Genomic DNA, 21276 nt, shown 5'->3' with positions numbered 1-21276 from the left:
GGGTTTTTTTTGTTGCTGTTGTTGTTGTTATTTTGAAGTATAGCTTTTATAAAATGCTTTTATAAGTCTTTGTATGTTCTAATCTATTTGTATTTGTGTGTGAATTGGAAAAAATTTGTCTGTATAATTAGACACAAATTATTGTACACATTTCTAAATCTTAGTTTGAATCATATCGACGGTTTTCTCTCAACATAAAGCAGACGCTCTGCTTGTTCTTGCTCTACGTGACTTGTGGGCGAAAAGTCGGAGGAGAAGCTTTGTCCCTTCTGGCTCGCTGTAGCGGGTTATTGTATGTTGACGTGTGTCTGAGCTGTTCCGTTAGCTAACAAACAGCTAGCAGACACTGAACACTGAAAGTAGCTGTTTTACAGGCTGGTTTTGCGAACTCAAAAACTCACAGTAATGGCGGATGACTGGGAAGAGATTCGCCGGCTTGCCGCAGACTTCCAGAGAGCGCAGTTTGCTGACACAGTGCAAAGGTAAACGCAACTAAACGGGTGATAGCATCAAAGCTAATCACAGCTGTCATTAAAGTTGATTTAAAAGTAACGCTATTAGATGAAGATTGTGGCTTCTCTTGTAACAACTGTTGTGACTAAAACAAACACAATAATAAATGTATACTACACTGTCCTTTACGGCACTTGTGTAAACTTTTCCGCAGGCTGTCGGAAAGAAATTGCATTGAAATAATTGCAAAACTAGTCCAAGACAAGAAGCTGGATGTGGTGCACACACTGGATGGTAAAGAGTATGTCACCCCAGCTCAGATCAGCAGGGAGATCCGAGATGAACTCTACGTGCACGGAGGTGTGATACAGAAGTTTAAGAAATGAGATGCAGCATTGTCACATTGTCCCTGTGACATTTTCAGAATTGTAGATTGTGACAGAAACTAAGTGCTTTCATTCTGTATTACAGGGAGAATCAACATTGTGGACCTCCAGCAGGTGTGTGTTAACACTGTGTTTCGTCCTGCGTCCTCTAGATGAGATATACAGTTTGTTCATTCAAATTTGGGTCAGATGTTTTATGAATGTTTTCATGATGTTGTTCCTTTCAGATTATCAATGTGGACTGGGTCCATGTTGAAAACAGAGCAAATGAAATTGCAAAGTCTGATAAAGGGGTTCAGCTTGTACTGGGACAGCTGATTGATGAGTGAGTATTAGGTCTATACTGTATAAAAATGGCTACCATAAAGTCACACTATGGACAGCACTATAATGGGTTTTGTGAGCCAAGTTGCATATTTGCATGAAAGAGCAAAATACTAAGTTATCAGCCAACACTTTAGACTCTATGGGCTCATTTCACACATGCCCAGTGTTTCTCGATATATGCTACAAGATATTTAGGTCTATAGGATCCAGAGAAAAAGCTATAACACTTAAGTTAGCTAATTATAATAGTTAAGCTCCATCTCATTAGCCTATTGCACTTGTTAACTCTTTTTACAAAACTGAAGCTTTTGAGGTAAAATTAATGATAATTCTAAAGGCCAACAGTGCAGCTACAGACATAAACGATGCAAACTTTATTTTGATAAACTTTAGACTTTTGTCATTTCAGTGTAGGATGATCTTGATTTAGAGAGCTTTAGTGAGCTTTAGAGAGCCAGTTTTTCTATAACAAATTAATGTTCATAATTTGACTGTGGGTTTAACTTAGGCTGTTGCTGAAGGTTCAAAACACATCAGCAGGGTATGGCACGGAAAACAAACGTATAATTAATATTGACACAATCTGTGTCACTCGTCTATTATGTTGATCGTTTTCGTGATTGCCCAGATGGTGCTTCGCTGTGAATTGTGGGATGGCATTATGTCCTTTCCTTTCATAAAGAATGCTCCAGTTTGTCTTCTGCTGAAGGAGGCAATAAAGGAAGCTTTAACTGTTATTGGGCTGTCTGCAAATAAGTTGATGCTGACCTGTGTTTACTTGTGCACATCAGTTTTGTGCTAGCTAAAGGTTCACAATTAATTTGATTAAGAACCAAAAGACTTTAAAACAGTTCAGTTATTTTTATAATTCGGATTCGGATAATTCGGATTAGCACACTTCAAATCCTGTCTCCCCCCCACCCTGGACCCCCACCAATTCGCATACCGCCAGAACAGGAGCACAGAGGATGCAGTCTCCATCGCACTGCACTCTGTCCTCTCACACCTGGACAACAACAACACCTATGCCAGAATGCTGTTTATAGACTTCAGTTCAGCATTCAATACAATCATCAGGAAACTGACAGACCTGGGCATCAGTTCCCTCATCTGCAAATGGTTACTGGACTTCCTGACCAACCGCCCCCAACATGTCCGGCTGGATAACCGCTGCTCATCTACCATCACAATGAACACCGGTGTACCACAAGGCTGTGTGATGAGCCCTTTCCTCTACTCCCTCTTCACCCACGACTGCAGACCTGCTGATGGTTCCAACACCATCATTAAGTTTGCAGATGACACCACGGTGATTGGCCTCATCAGTGACAACGATGAGGCCGCCTACAGGGAGGAGGTGGATCGTCTGGCTGAGTGGTGCGACACAAACAACCTGCTGCTTAACACCGAGAAGACCAAGGAGCTCATCGTGGACTACAGGAGGAATGCTGACCCACATCCACCCATCCACATTAAGGGGACGGCTGTGGAGCGTGTGAGCAGCTTCAAGTTCCTGGGAGTCCACATCTCGGAGGATCTCACCTGGACGACCAACTGCTCCAAGCTGGTCAAGAAGGCTCACCAGCGCCTCTTCTTCTTGAGGACTCTGAGGAAGAACCACCTGTCCTCAGACATCCTGGTGAACTTCTATCGCTGCACCATCGAGAGCATCCTGACCAACTGTATAACAGTCTGGTATGGGAACTGCTCTGCCTCGGACCGGAAGGCGTTGCAGAGGGTCGTGAAAACTGCCCAGCGCATCGCCGGAGCACCACTTCCTGCCATAAAAGACATCTACAGGAAGCGGTGTCTGAAAAGGGCTGGGAAAATCATCAGAGACCCCAGTCACCCATCACATGGACTCTTCACCCTCCTGCCCTCTGGGAGGCGCTACAGGAGCCTCCGGACTAAGACCACCAGGTACCGGAACAGCTTCTTCCCCACAGCTGTCAGACTCCTGAACTCTGCCTCCTGACATCTGACCCACGTTAACTCATGGACTGAACATACATACACACACACACACACACACACAATGGACAACTGTACCCTCAAACACACAATAATAACATGGACTGAACCACCACTCACAACCACTAGCACTTTATATAGCCTCTGTAGAAATTATCCACACCCTCACTTACCTTAACTGCACTACTGTATAGCCCTGTGTAAACAATCATTCTGTACATACGATAATTTTTAACCCTACAACTGTTTACAACTTGCATAGTTCCCATTTCTGTATAGCTGTATATCTCAGATTCCTGTAAAGTTATTTATTTCATATTCTGTATAGTTTTTCATATTTATATCCTGTCCATATCCTGTACATAGCTTGTACTCACTACAGCCTGTACATACTTATAGTTATAGAATATTCACAACATACTTCATACCGTGTACATTATAACATAATAGACCCATTTCTGTAATATACTCACATATCTATATTATTGCTAATATATATTGTAATATATCTATATCACTAATAGAGCTGGGCGATATGAGATTTTTTCATATCACGATATGTTTTTTTCATTTCAGGCGATAACGATATCTATCACGATATAAGCCAAATAACTATATTTGTAAGATTTAAATGTGCCGTTGCTCACAAGTAAAATGTGAAATAATCAGCAGCTTGTTTTTATTTAAATATTTATTTCCCATAATAAGTTCAACAGGGTAGATGTACTTAAGGAACATGAGACTTTTTCAGATAAATAAAGGCAAATATTGCAAACTACACAAAAGGCAGCCGCTAAAGCGTTTAAGTTTCAAAACAGAACAAACGAAACAGACTAAATTGTCAATTCCACTTAGAAACAAAATATTAATTCTAAAAATAAATCTTAGTTTGTTTTACAGAAGAACAGACAAAACTGACTAACTTTTGTCAATATCAAATAAACTGAGAACTAAAAGGAAATTCTCAATCTCTCCTTGTTGTATAGCTGAGCTTTTCAAACAGTTTTAACAGTTACTTTAGTCTGACAAAAGCCGAATGACGAATTAGCGCTTCCAGTCAGAGACTGAGGCTACGTCCACACGTACACGGGTATTTTTGAAAACGGAGATTTTCCGTTTTCGTTTTAAAAAATAATCCCGTCCACACATAAAGGCAGAAATGAAGGAAAACGCTGCTATGAACATGCCAAAGCAGCAGGTGGCGCTAGATTCCTAACCGTGCAGAAATGTTGGCCAATCAGAAGTCTAGAAGCCTCGGTGGGAAAAAGTAAACAAAGCTGGGGCATAGAAGCAGAACCGAGTCGTATGTGTGGACGGACAGTAACTGTGTGTATATGTAAGCATTTAAACACTGCAGAGAGTAGAATTAACAGTAACAGTATTGTAGAAATTCATTTCACCGAAACAATAACGTGGCGCACAGTGTGACGCATGCACCAGTTTATTGTATTTCCAGACTTGCTTTCGGCACAATTTACAGTGCACGCTACTCTGTTTTTTGTCAGACTTGAAATAGCCGAAATACCGTCACACTACGGAACTTCTTTGGCTCTTCCGTTCGACAATCTCTCCGGCATTGGAACCATCATCTGTTTTCTCTTCGGTCATGCTCGGTTGATTTTTCTAGTCGGCACACTCATTTCCTCCATTACCCGCTGGCTGCTTCGCAAACAAACACACGTGCGGCTTGGCACTTGTGCTGTACGTAACAAGTCACGCGACGTGACGCTGCGGCTGTGATTGGTTCGGCTCTGCGCTAATTAGTTTGGATTGGCTGACCTTTTTTTTTTTTTTTAAGAGGACAAGAGCGGCGAGGTCTATCGCGATAGCTTAATTTCTCTATCGAGTAAAAGTTATATCGCGATACATATCGTTATCGTTCTATCGCCCAGCTCTAATCACTAAGCACTTCTGGATGGATGCAAACTGCATTTCGTTGCCCTGTACCTGTGCATGTGCAATGACAATAAAGTTGAATTCTATTCTATTCTAATTCATTTGTATCCCTGTAGGAACATAGGGCCCATAAATAATGAAATATTGCCTGTCACCAAATTTCATTCTTAGTTCATTTCTACATAAAAGCAAATCAATCAGATTTGAAGGGAAACTCCTTATATGACTTCAAAGAGGGTAAAATTTTTATCTTATTAAATTTTATATTCTATTCAAAGTCTTATTCAATAAATTAAATATTTTTTTTTCACATTAAAGGTTTAGTTAAGTCTCATTTCTGCACAGAAGTATTTACAAAAGTATAGTATATAAGGGTCAAGTCTGAACAGGTTAAATGAGAGTGAGGTGTTGTGATTATACTGCTCATGTTTTGTCATCTGCAGCACATACCTGGACCATTTGGCCGAGGAGGTGAATGACAAACTGCAGGAGGCTGGTATGATCAGTATTGCAGAGCTGTGTAAAAGCTATGACCTCCCAGGAGATTTCTTAACTGAGGTGAGCCAGTTTTTACGTGCCTTTTAATCCAATAAGAAATCTGGTCATTAAATTAAGCAATGTGTTGTGCCGTCTGTGTTTTTAAATGGTTTAGTCTTCTTTGTGGTCTCAGCTTGTTTTGACACGTTGTTTCTTTGTTAGTAAAAAAAAACCCGTGGGTTTCTGATCCATATTTTAGGAGTTGTCGAAGCGTCTTGGGAAGATTATCCAAGGAGAAATGGACCAGTACAACAGAGGTGTCATATTTACCCCGGCTTTTGTTGCTCGCCACAAAGCTAGAATACAAGGGCTCTTCAGTGCAGTCACAAGGTAAATATTGCAAAAAGGCTAAATATTTATTATGGCTTGTTTTTTGTTTTTCTTCTGCAGATGTACAGATTTTGATATGTCCATACCTGTCTCAACATTTCTTGTGTGTACCGAAAAGCAAGTCAGTTAAAAAATGTAACTAAATGAAACAAGGTTATTAAAGAAACTATAGAAACAGTTCTTTGATGCTAAGCAAGGTTAAGCTGTTTGTGTGGGATAGCTCAAGATGCTATGAAGGATTTCTGTCTGCAGGACATTATTTTGAGCTGTGTTTGTGTTGCAGCATCCCAGCAGGTTGACAGATGGTAGCTAAAATGTTTTGCATGTTCTGTCATATTGAGTTTTTTTACATTATGGTTCCCCTGTGTATACTTAGTGAAGCTTTGACACCAAAAAATGCAGTGAGTGGGTAGCTGCTTTAAAGATCATTCCAGTGTTGGTGATAGTGAGTGAATTCATAGTAATGTTCAGTTTGTTGTTAAAGTAAGACTTTACATGAATAGTATTAAGAAAATGGTATCTGTTTCTCTTTCACTGCTTGGTTCTTAAACGAAGCCCTTCGGTTAAATTTAAAGATTAATGGGCAATCCAGAGAACAGGGTACCGAGGCAAAATATCCCATGAACATTTGAGAAGTTCATAAAATCAAATATACATACATTTAACCTTGTTAGAGACTCCTCACTGTGCAATAGTGCAAATATTTTATGCACACTATGATTATTTTTCTCATTTAAATTACTGTGTAACCTATTGGTCACAAGCAGCATCTACAACAGTTGTGTTTCTAATGATGATATATAATCAGGCAGATATGAAACCCATAAGGCTGCACCAGTGCAATATAGCTGAGAAATTAAAACGCGTGAAGTTTTCCTAATTTTACTACATTCGCTAATCTAAAGCTAATAAAGACTAAAGGCATGGTGCTGAATGTTGTCAGTGCATCCCCACAGGTTGGGCATCAGATAGAAAAGGGAGAGGAATTCTTGATTGGGTTGGATGAAGTGATAGAGAATGTCCCCATAGACATGTAGGTGAAGGAAACAGAGGTGATGAGGTGTAGGCTACTTGTGTTGCTATGGAGAGAAACGAGGACAGATAACAGCAGATTGTGTGAGAAGGATGAACATGTACTTTAAAAGAGCAAGGAACACAAAGTGAACACCCTGACTCTGTAATACCACATTGGCTTTAACAATCTCCATGACTTTCATGGAACTGTGAAAGCCATCTGTGATTTAGTAAAAACACTTTCACTGTTCAGTGTTTTGTTCTCTGCTACAGGTTTTTAGCATTTTTGGAAGCTAGTGTTTGCCACAGAGAGAGCCATAAAGCTAGCCTATATGGCTGTTTAAGGATATAAGTGCTACCATATAACTATATTCAGTGTAAATTACAAGTACTGTCACCTCAGTACTGGTGCTTTATATTGTAAAGTAAATACCCTATGTTAATAGAGAGAAAACGCCATCAATTAGACCACCTGCTAAGCACCTGACGACAGTGGGAATGAAAAACTCCCATTTAACAGGAAGAAACCTCCACCAGAATCAGGCTCAGGGAGGGGCAGCTATCTGCTGTGACCGGTTGGAGGTAAGGTGTAGGGAGACGTGATAAAAGACATACATAAGAGAAAGTCAAAGATTAATAATAACTGATCTTCACGTCTAACAGATGTGAAAAAATAAATGTTCTCACATGAGACCCCGCTGTCTTCAACAGCTGCATTCGTTGGCACTTTCTTATAATTCCTGCTGTTTTGCTTTTTCTATAGGCCAACACCTGTCAGCAGTATGATTGGAGCATTTGGATTTCAGGAACACCTTCTGTACTGTAAGGACCAGCTGCTACATCATTTAAGTTAACCTGTTAAGCTCTTTGGTTTCATGTGTGTACTAGTCTTCTTTTTTTTTTCTTCTTTTTTTTTAAACTTGTATGATATTTATGTTTGTTTTTAATCGTTTTCAACTTTGTCTAATGTTAAACATTAGACAAACAGTCCTCTATTGTCATTGTTTAATACTTTAGAGGGCGTATTATGATATTGTATTTTTTGTGGTTCAGCTGTCTTGGAGGAGTTGGTGAATATCGGGCGCCTGAAAGGAAGCGTGGTTGGGGGGCGGCAGGACAAGGCTGTGTATATCCCTGATATCTACACCAAAACACAAAATGCCTGGGTGGATTCTTTTCTCCAGCAAAATGGATATTTAGGTAGGTGTTGTTAAACTTGATGTCGGTGATCAAAAATACCCTAAGGCTTTTTCTAGTTAGCTAGCTGTCTCATTCAGAATGTTTGAGCTTTTTTATCTTCTGATCCACAAGAAAGAAAAGAAGAAAAAAAAAAAGTGGCTGTTTTGCCGTCTAATTTCAAAGTCCTGTCAGCCATACTTGGAGTAGAGGTATACCCACAAGACTACTTTGATCACTCATGAGAAGATGACTAGAAAAATGATTTTTTTTTTTAAATTCCTAAAACCTCAGATCAACTCCAGTTTCGGTTTCAGTGTTACTGGCATCCATTCACAATAACAATTACCTCGAAGCACATTCTGCGGTAAGGTTTAGACTCTACAATGTTAGAGAGAGAACTCAAAGAATCAGGCAGTCCCTGCGAGCAAACACTTGGTGATGGATTGGCAGGAGTGCCCTTTAACAGGTAGATCATTCAGCAGACCCAGGCTCAGAGAGTAGTAGCCGTCTATGCAGATGGTTGGGGATTGAGGGGAAAGACAGTATTTCCTATGTTTGTTAAAAATGACAAGAGATTCAGTGTAAGACTGAGTTTTTGAGGCTCTTTGACAGCAGGGCTGAAATATTTGAAACTCTTTCAGTTTAAAAATTTTAGGGAGTTGTTGGTTATTTGGTCGTTGCACAGTTATTACCCTAAAAACAGTGAGATGTGTTTTGTGTTTGTTTTTAAATTTTCTTTATTACTGTTGTTAGTTTCTCCTACTTCCTACTTTGGGGACTTGAGATAAGCAGTTATACTGAGCTGTGACTGTCTCAAAAATATTTTCTTTTATCTTGGGCACAGAAGTTATTATCTTGTGTGTACTAGATGAAAAATGACAATGATTAAAAACTCAATTTTTCCTCTGAGGCAAGAGCCATTGTAGAGGCAGGTGATCAATGTGTTTGTCGGTTCTGTCATTTTGTAAGCAAGGTTACATTTCTAAAAACAAGGAGGAAAAAAAACAATGAATTTCAAAGAACTCAGTGCCTCAGTGGACCATGGGTAAAGGAAGACGCAGTCGTGTTTTGGTGCAGATCCGCATCATGCAAAACTGTGAAATAGGACACTGAGGTTCCCATTTGTGCCCTCAGTAATCATGAAAAGGTAGTAACATTTGCTTTTCAGCGACACCTGGCACTTTGCAGCAGTGGCATGCAAGAACTGTTACAGAAAGGCAAGCAGAGCTGCTACCCACACATGGCAAAGGGGGTTAACTAAGAATAAACAGTGGTGGACATGTAGAGGGTTGGTGTGGTAACTGCTAAAGGGAACAGTAAAAAATTACTTTCCCAAGTCAGAGTGTTACAGATATGGGACTGTGGTATCGATTAACATTCCTGCTGCATTCATGTTTATGTTGCATTTTACTATATTTTTGGGGTTCAGCTGATTTCAGTTACTTTACATCAGTCACATGCTGTGAGTTTTGTAGAAACCTAAGCAGAAGAGATGACATCAACCATAGAAAAATCATCTTTATGAACATTTCATAATTTCAAAATAAATTTCGAGGGATAAACCTCTTAAATTTATCCAAGTAGAAGTATATGTAAAAAAACGATTTTCAATTGTTTTGTAGTTTATTGCACTTTTTTGCAATTAATGTAGTTACTATGGACTTAATGCACACATATTATTAAAATATGTGCTATAACAGTTGTATAGCAACTTGAAATGCTCCCACAAATGGCACTACAACATATAAAAAAAATAATATAAGCTCTGGCGGACTTGGTTCTATAGTAGGTCGTAAGGGTTAAATAAATATCGTCAAATAATCGAGATCTCAATTTCAGTGAAAATAATCGTGATTCTCATTTTTGCCATAATCGAGCAGCCCTACGCTCAGGGTTATTAAATAAACTGCTATACTATATGAACTGATGACATCGTTATCCCACAGAGTTTGATGCATTGGTTAGACTGGGGATTCCCGACCCATCCAGCTACATAAAGAAGCGCTTCAAGTCTAATAAGCTGCTGTTCCTCAGAGCGGCCTGTGTGGGCCAAGCTCTGGTCGACCAGGTGGAGGCCTCTGTGGAGGAAGCTGTCAATTCCGCCACTTGGACTGACCTCCAGGTCAGCTCTTTAACCTTTAAATTGATGATATTAGAGGAGTTGCATCGTTTTTGTTTGTTTTTTTTGTTTTTAGATTTCTGTTTCTTATCCTCTTCTGTCTGGGCTGCTTTAGCCAGTTCTGCCCAGCTGCCTGTCGACTGAGGACATTGGGATACTGATTAACCAAGCTATGAGAAACACTAACATCCAATCGTCTGCCAGAATCTTGGGGGGCACCGTGGTTGTCAGTGAGAAGTTCATCAGCAACTGCCTCTCTTTATTTGATGAGGCCATGCAGCAGAAAGCTCAGAAGGTAGAGATTCCTTTGACACCCGGTTTTACATGTATATGTATATGCTCTGTCCAAAGGGTGGAACTAGATTTTGTGTGCTTTTCAGGAAGTTAAGAGCAATCCAGTGTTTTTGATAACTGAAGAGGATCTGAAGCAAGCATCTATCCTGACTGAGAGCACCGCACCTTCTAAGAAGGAGAAGAGAGAAGCGGAGCGCAGGAAGAAGGCAGCAGGTTTGTGAAACCTATCTCACAAACTCCCACTGTTTTTGTTTTATTATTTTTATTCATATAGTTTTTAGTCCCTTTGGCATTTTGTGAGGGAGACTGACAATGGTGAGAAATCCCAGGATTTTATTTTGGTTCTTAGTGTCCAACATGTGTCCTCAAAGCTCTCTAAGGTAATGATGTATGAGTGAGTCTAATGAGTGATGTCTTACATGAAATCATTTTTTCTGTTTTAATTTGCAGAAAAATGTTTCAGTTTCTGTTTGCAAAAAGCTGAAAGTGGGTAAAAGAAATTGAATGAGAGGAATATCTGTTCATTTCTTTTGATCAAGTAAAGACTTTTTTCACTTTGCCTTTGCAACAATTAGAATGGCCCAAAGCTCAGAGATGTGGGTTTTAGGCCATTTTTATGGTTGCCGTGTCACCTATTGTTTAGGACAATACTGTCAGTGGCTTCTTGTGTAATGACGGTGCAGCAAAGAGTAAAGCGACTCCTTTATTTATGTAAAGCAGTCAGAGCTGCTTCCAGAAACCAGAACGATGAGACGAGAGGGATTCAATAAGGTGCCCGTAGTAATAAATCTACAAGAAAACTCACCAATATTTCTTTTTCTTTTTTCTTTTTTTTACAAACTTGGACTTAAACAATCATCAAATATCATCAGATTATTTTTTGGAGTGGACCCAGAACTGATTGAGATGCTTTGCCATGACCTTAAACGGCTGCTCATGCTCAAAACCCCTTCAGTGGAACTGAATTGAAATAATTCTGCAAAGAAGAGTGGGCCAAATTTCCTCCACAGCGATGCGAGAGACTCATTGCCAGTTATTACAAACACTCGATTGCAGATCTTGCTGCCAAGGATGGTACAACCAGTTATTAGTCTAAGGCAGCAGTTTTTCACACAGGGACAAGCAGGTGTGGATAGCTTCTTAATGAATGACGTCATCAGTAAAAACCTGTAGTTTCCGTTTACGCAGGTTTTGTCTAATGTTAATCTTTGTTTGTTCATCTGAAATTCTGAAATCTAAAATGTGACGTATATGTTTTTTGTTTTGTTTTTTTTACTTGAAAGATTTGCGTCACAGTTAACCGTCATTCTTATAGAGATTCTCCTGATGTTTGCTTTTGTATTGCAGTTGTCTCTCTTAGAACATCCTCACCAATAAAACATGTCCCAGTGAAATGGGGGTGTGGCAGATTGCAGATTGTAGGTAGCGAGCAGGATCATTTCTGCATGCATATTAATGAATGAGGCCCAATGTGTGTGTTTTGTTGTCCAACACAGCTTTATGCAAATGTTGCTTGTGCTATTTTTATACCAGCTCTGTAACGTTTGGAGTAGACGGCATCGCCACCTGCCAACATCTACCCTACAATGACCCGTAGGACAAAGACAGGAAAAATAATAGACTGGTTATCTTAAAGTGATACTAGAGCAGTGAAAATAAAGACATCTGCAATGTGGCAAGTCAGTGTTTGCTGACTTTAAGAAGTTGAGTTTTCTCAGACTGACTGGGATCTGTTAACTGTTTGTCTTCCAGAGGGCAGTGGCAGTGTGAAAGCAGGTGGAGGAGGCAATGCCAGAGAGATCCGGATTCGTAAAACCAAGAAGAAAGGGCGGAAAGATGAAGACAGCGATGAGGAAACTGGACCTTCTCAACAAAGTATGTCAGCCGTCACAAAGACATTTTATGTTCTCAGGGAAATATGGTCTCCATCTGCACATTAAGCCTGCTCACTGAGGCTTTTTACTGTAATAAGAGCTTAATGGCTGCTTTACGAGGAATCTCCTGGGTCATTAAGCTTCTTTTTTTTTTTTTTTTTCTACATGGAAGACAAAGGTAACTGTAGGATTCCAGGGAGACTAATTAGCTTGTGTTTTACCTTTGCCAAGATCGCAGCAGACAGACTGAAACCCCCTTTATGGCCCAGGAGGCGATCGTAGCCGTTTTAGAGGAACGAGTGAGTGACTGCCCTGAAGAAATCCTGTCTGAGTTGGCAGAGCAGTTAGTCAGGTAACAGACACATCTCTTTCTGAAGTTCCCTTTTCTCAGAGCTGCCAACAATCCCTTCATTCACCTTCTGTTAATGTCCCTGCAGGCCTCTGACTAAAGCCTACCAGGAGGTGCTGCGGACAGTGTTCATGTCCTCCACCAGCTCTCCATCAGGGGCCAACAAGAAGAAGAGCATGAAGGATCTGCAGGAAGAGATCACCAACCTGTACAACAATATCCGACTATTTGAAAAAGGCACCAAGTTCTTCTCAGGTAAGTCATGTTCCATGTATTGGAAATCAGAAGCAGGACCATCTTCATCTCTCGCATCCTGACAGGAGACGAGAGAGGAGGCGGGGTTCACAAGGTCCAGATTTTACCCTTACTGTTTGGCAGATCACTGTATTTGTAATAGATCTGTTACACTGGATTAACTGATCATGTCAGGGTTCATGTTCTGATATTTGTTCTTTTGTATGAATCAAATGTTTACCCGTGAAAGACAAGTCATACTCGGGAAAGCTAGCATCCTTTGCTTTATTTTCGTATATATGTCGAGGGAAACGAGCATTAGGCTTCAGAGCGTACCCAATGCTCAGAGACAGTTTTTGTACTCCTGGCTCTGTGATGCCAAAGAAAGTGATGATGTGAAAGTCTCAGGAGCACAGCTCTGACTGTGAGCACAGAAGCTCCACCCACCTGGAGGGCAGTCATTCAGAAGAAGGAGCTCGTTGCTGCATCAACAGCTAAGCTGTCAAAAAGCTTTTAAGAGAAAAATTGTAATGGCTAAGTTACAACACAAACAATATCTTCTAGTTTCTCAAAGTCAGTTTATATAGTGTGTGGCTAAAAGCACCAGCCCTAAACCCACAACAGACCACAGATGGGCTAGTGGATGTTAAAGTTTAGAAGAGAGTGAAGTCAAAAGCGGCACCGAGGCCCAATGTAAGATACATAAGGATTATTTTGAAAAAAATATCTGGCATTGTAGTATTAAACCCTGTAACTAATACCAGATATTACCTCCTCTTTGAACATCACACATATTGGGTTGAATTTCCACTTTTGGATTAAACAGTGACAAATGAGCAAATGTTGTTTTTTAGTAAAGCTCTGATAAAAACCTCATAGTGAGACACAATATTGTGATATTAACAGATGAAAAACAAGAACAAACATCCAAAACTAAGTGGCAGCCACAACATCGGGGTAATTTAATTAGAATGTGAAAACGTGATGACACACTCATCTGTTACTTCAAAATAGAGCCAATACATTTAAGTATGTAAGGGAACTTCAATCCAAAACTGTCCAAATCTCCAGGATTTCTAGAGGAACATAAAAGAAATATAACAGGTTTTGTGTATTGACCTTGCTTTACACCCAGCAAGAGTAGTGAGTTATTTATTGAGAATTGTGCACTTAAATGCAAAGAAAATAGAAGCAGCTGAACAACTGCTAAAGTTGGAGCTCTCCGACATAATTCACTGGAGAGATTAGGCTATAAAACGTGTGTATCATGGTGAAAATGACTGTAAAAATGGTGAGGGCTGAGTAGAATCATCCAAAATTTCAAAGGCTTTACATGCAATATTTGTATGTTTGTTTTTTATGCATGCAGATGATACCCAGGCCCACATCGCTAAGCACATCCTGAAGACCGTGTGCACTGATGTCAGTAACATCCTGGTTAACTTCCTGGCTGCTGACCTGATGATGTCCGTGGAGAATCCCAGCACCATCACCAACGAGGTCTGTGTCTGTCGCTCCTCTCGGCAACCTGAAACTCAAACTGTGTTACGATTATCTGTGGAGCTGAATTCAACGGTTCACACTGAATATGCGATTTGGTACTGCAGGTCAGACTAAAGATTTTAGGCAAACTGTCAGAGGAGACCAAAGGGCCTCTTTTGAAGCTGCACAACTCCCTGAACGGCAAAGTAAGTAGTATGCCTGTCTAAAATAGTGTTGCACTGTGGGTGACTGCAAAATGACAGCTAATACCTTGAAATTTAAAAATCGCTAATCTGGGGAAAGGTTGAGGGATAACATTTTAAGTAAGGTGGATTTGTTTTCTGTGTTTACAGTCCATTGAAGACTTTGTGACTAACTTGGATACCTGTGCTGAGGTTTGTGGATTCATGCTAAAGAAAGGAGACAAGAAAAAAGAGAGGTAGTGGAAGCACATTCGAGCCACAAAACTCTTCACCCTGATCCACTTATGGAGTCTAGAAGTGTGTGAATGCGTGTCTTGCAGACAAGCCCTGTTCCTGCACCGCCAGGCCCTGACTGAGCAGCTGAAGGACACCGAGGATCCCGCTCTGGTCCTCCACCTGACCAGCGTGCTGCTGTTTCAGGCCAGCACGCACTATATGCTGCACGCCCCGGGCCGCTGTGTGCCTCAGATCATCAGCACACTCACGGGGAGAATATCTGCAGTATGTACAGCTGATTGAACGTGATTTGAATGGGAAGGAAAAGTGTTGCATCACAATCCATCAATTTTAAAAAATGATAAACTGGATCATCAGATATACCAGTCTGCTCACTCCTTCATCACGTCTGTGTAGGGTAGAGGTCGGCAACCTGCGGCTCTTTAGTCCTTATAGTGCGGCTCCGTGCGGTTTGAGAAAATAAATTAGAAGCATTTAGCTGAAGTGTATTTTATTTATGTTAGTTCTTTTTTAACTTGTAGTTCTAAATTGGAAGATTATTGTAATATTGAAATATAAAAATAAAATTATAGTCTATTTTTTTTCATTGATCAAAATAAGCGTCACACTCACAGAAGTCGGTGTACCCGCCGAAACGCTGTGCATTTATCGAGACTTTCAACCCCAGGTAGGCCAGTTATGGATCTTCGGATCCACATTATGTCAGCAGCTATTCTCAACCGTGAACTATGTTAAAAACAAACACCGCTCGCGCCTCACAGATGACAGCTTACAGTCCTGCGTAAAGATGAAAGTGACTTCGTACAGCCCCGAGTTGCAGACGCTGTGCGCAGAGGCTTAGGAGCAGAAGTCCCATTGTAAACATATCACGGCAGACCCAACGATGTTTCCATGAACATGCTTTTCAGCATCTCTTTATTGACCACTTTTCACACACGGTTGCTGTACGTATACAGCCGGCTGTAGCTTTTCAGCTCACAGCCCGACACATACCAACAACAGCATAGATGGCACAGACGTTAAGGCGGCAAGGCGTGATTGCGGGTGCCACTCAGGTGCGTCCGCCTCCCCTGCAGCGGCGCTGCAGACGACGCCCCGCCACACACATTAACCTGGTAAAATACATATTTAGGCAGAATTTTGTAAATATCTATTTTTCAGCAGCATAGTGCTTTTTTCCAATTATTTTTTTTAAAAGTCAGGTCAAGGCTCCAAAAGCCCAAAGGCGATATAAGAGTGGCGGCTCACAACAGTTTCTGTTTGCTACATGGATCACTTTAGTTCAGGTTGGTGTCTGTCCTTTTGTTATGTTTCTTTAAGAGTTCAAAATGTGTTAATTACATAAATAAAATGTAATTTTCTCTGTAGCACTTTATGGATTTCATAACCAACACACCTTAGTTGTTCACACAAAGCATCAAGGTAAAAAACAATATATACAGTGTTATCTTCATTTTAGATGTCAAAAAGTATTTGCGGCTCCCAGTGTTTTCTTTTGCGTGGAAACCAGGTCCAAATGGCTCTTTGGGTGTTAAAGGTTGCTGACCCCTGGTGTAGGGGAAACACAGTCCAGTTATATTATGTTACACAGCCATCCCTCCCGGAGTTGATATGATTCTCATTGGATATAGAAACAGGTGCATAATCCATTAACACTGTAAATGTTTAGCTTTACGATGCCCGTCGTGTGATTGTGCTGTCTGAAAGCTTCATCTCAGGATCGCTTGAAGTAGTGTTGAGGCGAAGCAGCTGTCGGTGGTCTCCATCTGCTGCAAGGAGAGTGAAGCAGCTGAAATGTGTGCATTTTGTTGCAGGAGCAGCAGCAGCTGCTGTCTACCTACCAGAGCCTGGTGGTGAAGCAGCTGGTGAGCCAGAGCAAGAAGCAGGAGGATGACGAGGAGCAGGACGAGGAGGCGAGGAGCGCACGTGCTCAGGTCCAGACCCTTACACCTCAGGTGAAGGACCTGGTGCTGTCTCAGAGGAAGACGTCTGTTAATGAGGACTGACTGAACAGTTGAATAAAGAGGAAGGAATGTCACAGGGTTAAAGACCTGTGCTGCTTCTAGATCAGCTGGTGGTCCTGTATTTTTCTATGATTTCTCTATGTGGGCATCATTTTAAATTATTGAAGGAATTGTCCTCAGTGAGGTTCTGATTAACCTGCGTATTAAATGCTCTCCTCCTCCTCAAGTGAGTTGCTTCTTCTGTGATCAGCACAAATGCAGAACATTCGGCTTCACACTTTATTACTGACCTTTTTTAACATCAGATAATACAGTGGTGTAAATGAACTAAATGCTTGTACTCGTGTACTGCAAATTCCTGGTTCTCATTCTTCATGCTTCATAAATGTAACATAACTGAGCTTTGAACTGCTTAAATTACATGTGGGCATAACTGGCCAATGAAGACAGTACCACGTCTGCATGATGAGTCTGAGAGTGATGCATTAGGTGTGTTTGTCTCTGTCTTGTGACCATTATGTGAACTTACACTAAAGTGCATGATACTGCGTTTCAACACTTGGGGGCACCAACAGCAAACAGTCGTTTGAGTGATATTGATGCAGTTATAAAAGAAAGGAAGAGCACTGCAGGAACCAAACTGAGTACACTACACACACAGATGTCACAGTCTCCATCCCAGTGGTTTCAAGCTTAACCCCAGGATTTTAAATCTGCTTGCTGGCATTTGCTTCTTATATTCTACTTCATCTCAGAGGTGTTAAGGTCAGAGCTCTCTGCAGGCCAAACACCTAAAGCAGTTTCCTGGAGCTCCCTTTGTACTTGAGGTTGAACAAATCTGCTCTTCTTTTTTTTTCAGTGTAAAAAAATCAGCATATACATGTTTTTTTTTTCCCTTCATCCCACCTTGAGGTGACAGGTGGTTTGATTTGGCACCATTGAAATAAAACTGAAGTGAAATTTATTAGAACCATTACTAATCCAGGCCATAAAAAAGCTGAACATATGTGTTCACACCACTCCACATCCTTCACCCAATTATCAAAAGAGCTTTCCTTAAATGTTAAGGCTATGTTGACTATAAGACTATAAGGAGTTATTCTCTTTTTGGTCACTATACAACAGAGCATGCTTCATAAATCTGCTTCTAAATCAGAGTCTGTACTGGATAGCATTGTATTACGCCAGGGCTGACTTCTGTCACTAATTTGTGAATTTTTATATCATTATTAGTGTAGCCAGGCAAGAGGTTTCTGATTCAGTGATCTTGTGATCATGCATGCATCTAGGGGTGACTTTTGAGTCACACTGCAGCAGTTTGCACCCAGTTGCAAAGCAGAAGGGATAAAAAAAATAGTGCCTCCAAGTCTAAGATTAAGGTGAGCTCTCCGCTCTCTTCTCTTTCCCCTCACCACCAACTAGTTGTGGTGAACAGCTACACCTCCCTAAGCCTGATTCTGCCTGATTTTCAGTCCAGCCAGAGATCCAAATCCCCTTCTGGATTACATCAAGAAAGGCATCTAGTGTCTGCCTGTTGTATATGATGAGCATTTCTTTTTCTTTCAATCTAGTTTATGTAAAAAAACGTTCCTCTCTATTTAAAGACAATATGGAGGTTGGGATGATGCTTATCCTCATAAAGGTGGAGCTGTTGACTTTCTCATGTTTGCAACACCACAGAAAAAGTGGAAGCCTGGCATGTGGCTGCACCATCTGTAGTTTGTGGAGGCAGACACACCGTTTTGCCAGAAGAAGAGTTTGCTGAGCAGGACATGGATGTGTGAGCTCATCATACACACAAGCACATGCTCCACATTGCCATGGAAACACATCTTCTGAGAAAGGAGGCCTCTGGGCTTGGCAAGGGAGAGATGTCAAGTGAGGAATTTTATTCTAAAATAAGAGAATCCCACGCTATCCAACCCCTTTCTAAGATGGCTTAATAGGTGGATGGATTGTGTATTCATGCTTAATTAGCCAATTAAATAGAAAAATAATCAGGTGTTTATGTTTCATTGGAGGGAAAGACATCTTTTCCATTTCATGCTTTCCTTACTATACTTTTAATGTAAACAAATGTTACTAAATGACCAAATAGACAATGAATGGATCCCATTAACAATTAGTGGCTGCATATAACTGTTAAAATTCAGTCACCACAGATACTAAGAAAAGGTGAGCTTTAATGAAGACTGATATGAGCCAAACAATTCAATTCAATATATAGCACAAAATCAAAGCAACATTTTATATTGGAAGGTAAAGACAAAATAATAACAGAGAGAAACCCCCAACCATCAGGCGAACACCTATGAGCAAAGAGTCAGTGACAATGGGAGGGAAAAACTCCCTTTAACAGTTAGAAACAAGTTAGTTAGTTAGAAACAAGACAAAATACAAACTGTGGAAGAGAGCCAGAGATTAATAGTAAGAGTTGTGTATAAACTCATTGGAAGTGAAAAGAGGTTAATTCAATTCAATTTTTTTTTTAGTTTTATCTATATAGCACCAAATCACATTAACAACTGCCTCAAGGCGCTTCATAGCGAAGCCAAGTCAAGCCACTCCTGCAACCCTAGTTGGATAATTGGTTGAGAATGTGAATGAATGAGTTGCTCACACTTCATACTTGGCATTATATTTAGCATATCTCCTGCCACATTCCTTACATATGAGCTGTATGACACTTTGGTGCTATATAAATAAAATTACATTGAACTGAAAAAGAACTGAATTTAAAAATGTGCTCCTCTCTGGAGCCTTGCCCCAGTAACCCCAATCTTGGCAAGATGGCATCAGTAGTTCTATGATACGGGTCTTCCCAGTTGCAGTTAATCTGGCCCATCAACTAGGACAACCTTGCTTTGGGAGATCCTGTCATGGGCAAAAACCTAAACAACAAAACTTCTCCACAATAAGACAGTGATTCATGGAGGTGATTCGTGTAAATGCAAAATTCAATATTTTTTAAAATAACATAATGCATCAATTTTAATCACATTTGGCCCCAGTGGGACTGCCTCAAATGACAGCAGTTAGTCCCACACAGTTTCATAGGGTAAATTGCTTGTAGTGTCCATGTAATCCATGTTTATCTTGTCAATAAAATCAATGTTGTTGTTTACATAAAGCCCTAAAAGCCTCTCTCAAATACACCTTTGTACATCGTGTGCTGATGATTATAACACTAGGCAGCTCTGACAGTGCATAGCAACAACTGTTTGCTAAAGCAATGCACAAGCAAATATCTAACCGACCAATCTCAGTGAACATATTGATTCATGAGCTGACAGATCACTGCTTAAGCAGTTCAGGCTTTTATTTTTATAAACTTTCAGCTCTGCCTTTGCAGGATGATTTGGATGCTGCATGACTGTCACCAAGGGCAACAAGAGAAGGACTTGAGCCTTCCAACGCTGAATTTTTAATTTAAGGTGTCAGTGTTTCAAAGAGGATATAGCATGCAAAGGATTCCCAGAAGATAATCTCAGGGCGTTTTCCCAATAGGATTCATAGGACACTAGTGGGTGTGAGCAACAGCCATTAGCAGCTTTACCTTATGTTAAAGTATTTACATTGGCTGTGAGAAAGGAGCTTGGGTCACTTTCAAATTCCCTTTCCAATTCAATCAATAGCCTTTATGTAAACACACAAAATGAAGAAATGCAACATTTCAACTATTAATAAACTTGTGATTGTTAAAAAAAAAAATCATAGACTGTATATAAAAAATTGAACATCAGTCATTCCAGCTGTTTTTGGACCACATTTTAATGCCTCATTATATGCACTTTGACCCCTGAAAAGATAATATCATAAGAGCTAACGCCTGCAAATTTGATTAGCAGGTTGCTGACACAGTTTTAGAAAAAAAGAAACAAAAGAAAGAATGAAATGTGTAAAAATAATAATAATAACTATTAATATACAACAACCTAGTAGCTGTGCCACCAGATAAATGCTGTAAAATAATAGAATACATCACATAAAAATACAGAATTTCTCCATAATTAAAATATAGTTTTGTAACTTTAATTCACCTGAGATTTCATACATTTTTACAGATTCTTTATGCTAAATGAAAAGTTAGGTAGCATAAGTACATGTGTAAAAACAACTTGATGTGATTTTTCTAATATTTAATATGATTAAATACCAGCCATTTAAGAAAGTCAAAATCTTGTTGTACAACTAGTAACAGACTTTATAATTACAACAAAATCCTAATTTTTGATTATAGTAATTGTAATATGGGTTTTACCATGTAATTTTAAAAAAATCTTGTATTGTACTGTTGAAGTGCACCATGGCATATAAACATTATCAAGAAAACATAACATAACAGTTTCAGAATGTTCTTGCATCCGCATTGCTTATCTTATAAATTGTCCATTTTCCTTCCCTAAATTTTTCTTATGGAGCTAGCT

At 40.0% G+C, this 21276-nt stretch overlaps 1 protein-coding gene across 1 annotated transcript; it reads left to right on the top strand.

Annotated features, from left to right (window-relative positions):
• Positions 1–220: 220 nt before the first annotated feature.
• ufl1 (UFM1-specific ligase 1) lies at positions 221–17075 on the top strand. Its single transcript, XM_082505310.1, has 19 exons — positions 221–482; positions 668–813; positions 925–953; positions 1067–1164; positions 5477–5591; positions 5770–5900; positions 7678–7736; positions 7968–8114; positions 10040–10215; positions 10328–10507; positions 10593–10719; positions 12259–12381; positions 12612–12732; positions 12818–12984; positions 14333–14463; positions 14571–14651; positions 14799–14884; positions 14969–15149; positions 16700–17075. The coding sequence occupies exons 1-19, from the start codon at positions 406–408 to the stop codon at positions 16889–16891; spliced, it is 2367 nt and encodes a 788-aa protein (XP_082361436.1). The 5' UTR covers positions 221–405; the 3' UTR covers positions 16892–17075.
• Positions 17076–21276: the final 4201 nt, after the last annotated feature.

Source organism: Aulonocara stuartgranti, assembly GCF_965226115.1.
Source record: "Aulonocara stuartgranti genome assembly, chromosome: 15".
Classification (NCBI taxonomy): domain Eukaryota; kingdom Metazoa; phylum Chordata; class Actinopteri; order Cichliformes; family Cichlidae; genus Aulonocara; species Aulonocara stuartgranti.
The sequence above is the reverse complement of the archived record's forward strand: the minus strand, read 5'-3'. Positions and strand labels throughout refer to the sequence as shown.